The 3,642-nt window shown below is 50.3% G+C and overlaps 1 protein-coding gene across 2 annotated transcripts in view; it reads left to right on the plus strand.

The window, feature by feature from the left end:
• The window catches only part of Scamp2 (secretory carrier membrane protein 2), a 26,020-nt gene extending 22,592 nt beyond the window's left edge, over nt 1–3,428 (plus strand). For both annotated transcript variants that reach the window (XM_005369454.3, XM_026777212.1), the window contains 2 exons: nt 1,788–1,908; nt 2,133–3,428. In XM_005369454.3, coding sequence (XP_005369511.1) covers nt 1,788–1,908; nt 2,133–2,267 — 256 coding nt within the window. In that variant the 3' untranslated portion in view covers nt 2,268–3,428. The remainder of the gene's footprint in view (nt 1–1,787; nt 1,909–2,132) is intronic.
• The last annotated feature ends 214 nt before the right edge of the window (nt 3,429–3,642 follow it).

Genomic DNA, 3,642 nt, shown 5'->3' on the forward strand with positions numbered 1-3,642 from the left:
GCCTGTCCTGGAACTAGCTCTTGTAGACCCGAGGCTGGTCTCGAACTCACAGAGATCCGCCTGCCTCTGCCTCCCGAGTGCTGGGATTAAAGGCGTGCGCCACCATCACCCAGCCCTGGTTTTGTTTCTTATGTAGCACTTAAAATGGAATCCAGGGCCTCATGCATGCTAGGCAGGCCCTCTACCAGTGGAGCAACATCTTCAGCTCCCATCTTACTTCTTCCTCAAGGCCTTGTGACTGCAGGAGATGGGGCCTGCCTCCTTGGAGAGGCATCTTGCCATTCTGGAACATGTAGCTGGTTTGAGTTTCCTGGCTAACTGCGTCTTAGCTCAGAATTAATTTCCAAAAGAAAAGCTGATGGCTGACTTTTTCCTTTCTACCCCAGTGCACAGGGAACATTGCAAAAATGTCAGCTTGACATAGGGCTGAGAGCTTGAGCCTGGAAGGGTGGCACTATTTTGATCCCCTCCCTGCAGCAGTTAGGACGTCCAGAGTGTGAGGCGAGTGCAGGCCACACTAGCATTCTGAGTCTGTCTCTGCCTTCCCAGTGCTGGCTGGGATGATAAGCATAGGCTTTTTTATATGGGGTCTGAGGTTCTAAACTCAAGTCTTAATGCTTATGCTGTAAGCACTTTACCAACTGAGTTCTCCTATACAAGGCTGCTGATCTTGTGCCTCTGCCTCCCAATTGCTAAGATTACAGGTATAAGCCACAGCACTCAGCTTTAATATACTACGTACCTTTGCCCACTCAACCATCTCACTGTCCCCTTTGGTTTTAGGACCCTTATTTAAAAGGAAAAAAAAAGTAGACTGGGGCTGGAGAGATGGCTCAGTGGTTAATAGCACTAACTGCTCTTCCAGAGGACCTGGCTAATTCCTAGCAGCCACGTGGCAGCTAACAACTGTCTGTAACTCCAGTTTTAGAGGATCTGACATCCTCACACAGACACAACAATGCACAGAAAAAATAAAAATAAGTAACTTTAAAAATCTTTGTATTCCCAGAGAACCTAGACAACAATGAGGATCCTAAGGGAGACATACATAGATCTAATCTACATGGGAAGTAAGAAAAGATAAGATCTCCTGAGTAAATTGGGAGCATGGAGACCTTGGGAGAGGGTTGAAGGGGAGGGGAGAGGCAGGGGAGGGAACAGAGAAAAATGTAGAGCTTAATAAAACTCAGTAAAATTAAAAAAAATTAGGTGTATCTGGACTCTGAAGCCTATGGCATTGCTCTGTCTTCATGCTGTTCCCTCACTGTTTCTATTACGGTGGCTATGTTGTAAGTTTTGAAGTCAGGCAGCATGAGAATAAGCCCTTTATAGCTAAGGACCCTGAGGCTGTGGGAATGACGTAACTGCGGAGTCCTGATGGGGGAAGCTGAGGTGACAAGGTAAACAGCTGGTCAGTGTCCTTGTCCCAGATTCCTCTGTGCAGAACCAGTGCCTTCTTAGTCCCCAGCCTCAGTCAGCAGCACACATTGAGCCTTTGGTTGATCCTGACAAGGCAGTTGTCACATCTCCTTCCTAGACCTCACTGGGGCAGATGATTTCCATATGACTCCACCTCTGAGACTTCAGGAGAGGTCATGTTGGAGCAGTGTGGGCTCACACTATCAGCGCTCACATCCCAGTCACAGAGGAAGGTCACTGAACCACAAGGCTCCCTGTGCTGCAGGGAGATGCCCAGGTGGTGACCAAGACAGCCGTTTGGGAGAAGTGCTCCTCTTGGGGACTTCCAAGTCTCAGTTTTACCTCACCCCTGGTTTCTCCTTTCATAGTGGTTGGCTCGCAGCCCTGTCTACCCTGCAAGATGGGCACTTACCTGTGTCCATCATCATGATGGTAGTGGCTGGCTTCTTTACCCTCTGCGCTGGGCTCTCACTTTTCCTCCTGCAGCGGGTAAGTAGGGTATGAGCCAACAGCAAACACAAATAAAAGGTATCTCTCCTGGGTGGACATCTAAATATTCCTCGTCCCTAAAGTCCTAAGGAACCCAACACCTTTGTCCAAGACTCGGGTGGGCAGGCAGGCAGGCAGGGTTAAACACTTGGGGGCCCCTTTGGGAGAATACCCTGACAGCTAGGATTGCTCTGGGCTCTTCTCACCCCAGCCTTGTTCCCTAGGTGCATGCCTTCTACCGCCGTACAGGAGCCAGCTTCCAACAGGCTCAGGAAGAGTTTTCCCAGGGCATCTTCAGCAACAGAACCTTCCGCAGCGCTGCCTCATCTGCTGCCCGAGGAACCTTCCAGGGGAATTAGTCTTCCCGACTCTCCTTCCCTCACCCCAGCCTCTCTGTTACCTGCCTTCTGAGCTGCACTTTCTGTGGGTGCCTTACACAGTGGTTCTGCCCAGCACAGACCTGGCAGGGATTTTGTCTTGTCCCTGTGCCTTCCTCAGTAGTCAGCTTTCCCTTCCCCATAAGGGAAGGTAAGGAAGGGACAGGGACAAGGGAAAAGAAAAAAATAACAAAGCTGTCTTCTGTTTTCTGACGGTGGATTTTGTCTGGAAGCAGTGGGACTGCTTCCCCTGGAAACAAATTCACTCATGTGCATGCGTGTTCATGCCCCCACACGGGATCATTGGCAGCCCTGGGCTCACTGCACTAGGAATTTCCCAGCCACCCTGGACTCTTCCCTCTGCAGGCTTGACCTATATTGGGGCCTTCACAGTCTCACCTTTCGTGCTTAGGCTTCATAAGCCTGCCCAGGGCTCCACTTCAGGTGAGCTGTGTTCTGGGCAGGGGCACAGGTGCTCCTCACTATAGGCGTGACCCTCTCTCTATGCCTGCTCTGTCCCATGGTGTAATAGCACCTTGTGCCCTCTGGGGGCCCTCACTAGCTCTTCTCAAACTTCTGAGTGGAGTTGCTTGGGACTTGGGACTTGGGAGGGACTGAAGACAGTCAAGTTGTCCTACCCAGCCTCTGGCAGTCTTCTGAGAGGGTAGGTGTCATCTGACCTGTTTGTTTTGGCTTCTGACCTCCTAAGGAACTCTGCCCCTCTGCCTTAGCCTTATTCCTGCCCCATTTTCAGCAATACTCACCTCTTACAACTCTTAGGGCTGCTGGAGGAAGTTAGCCCAGAACTATGTCCTGCAGGCAGGACTGCTGAGCCATCCTTCTGAGGGATCTCCACTTGTCCTGGGGACTCCACAGCTGTGTCACTACAGTGACACTTAGATCACTGTTGAAACCTGACCTTGTGTCAGTGATGCAGGAGTTCACCAAGATGGCCAGCCTCCTGCCTCTGGGAACTGGGGCCCTCCTGAGGCTACTCTCATACTGTCAGCCATTTATCTCTAGAGCCATTGAATGGTAATGACAGCCACCAGGGTTTTGTAAACTTTCTGGTATTTTCCTCCATGTACAAATGTATATGTCATGTCTCAATTTTTGTGCTTAAATAAAAATAAGATTTTCGGACAGCACTGTTTCTGATATCTCTGGTGGACTTGGGAGGGCTGTGGCTTACTGAAAGTTTGGGCTGAGGACCCACGAAAATAGGTGAAGTGACAATTTGAGATCCTTGGCAGCTGGATGAGAGACTATCAAGCCGCTCAGCTCTGAGGAGGAATGCCCTCCAACACTGAAAGGCATGAGGGAGGACCCTGGCAATGGCAACTTGACTTCTTCCAAA

The sequence above is a fragment of the Microtus ochrogaster genome, unplaced genomic scaffold (genome assembly GCF_000317375.1).
Source record: "Microtus ochrogaster isolate Prairie Vole_2 unplaced genomic scaffold, MicOch1.0 UNK49, whole genome shotgun sequence".
NCBI classification, from domain to species: Eukaryota; Metazoa; Chordata; class Mammalia; order Rodentia; family Cricetidae; genus Microtus; species Microtus ochrogaster.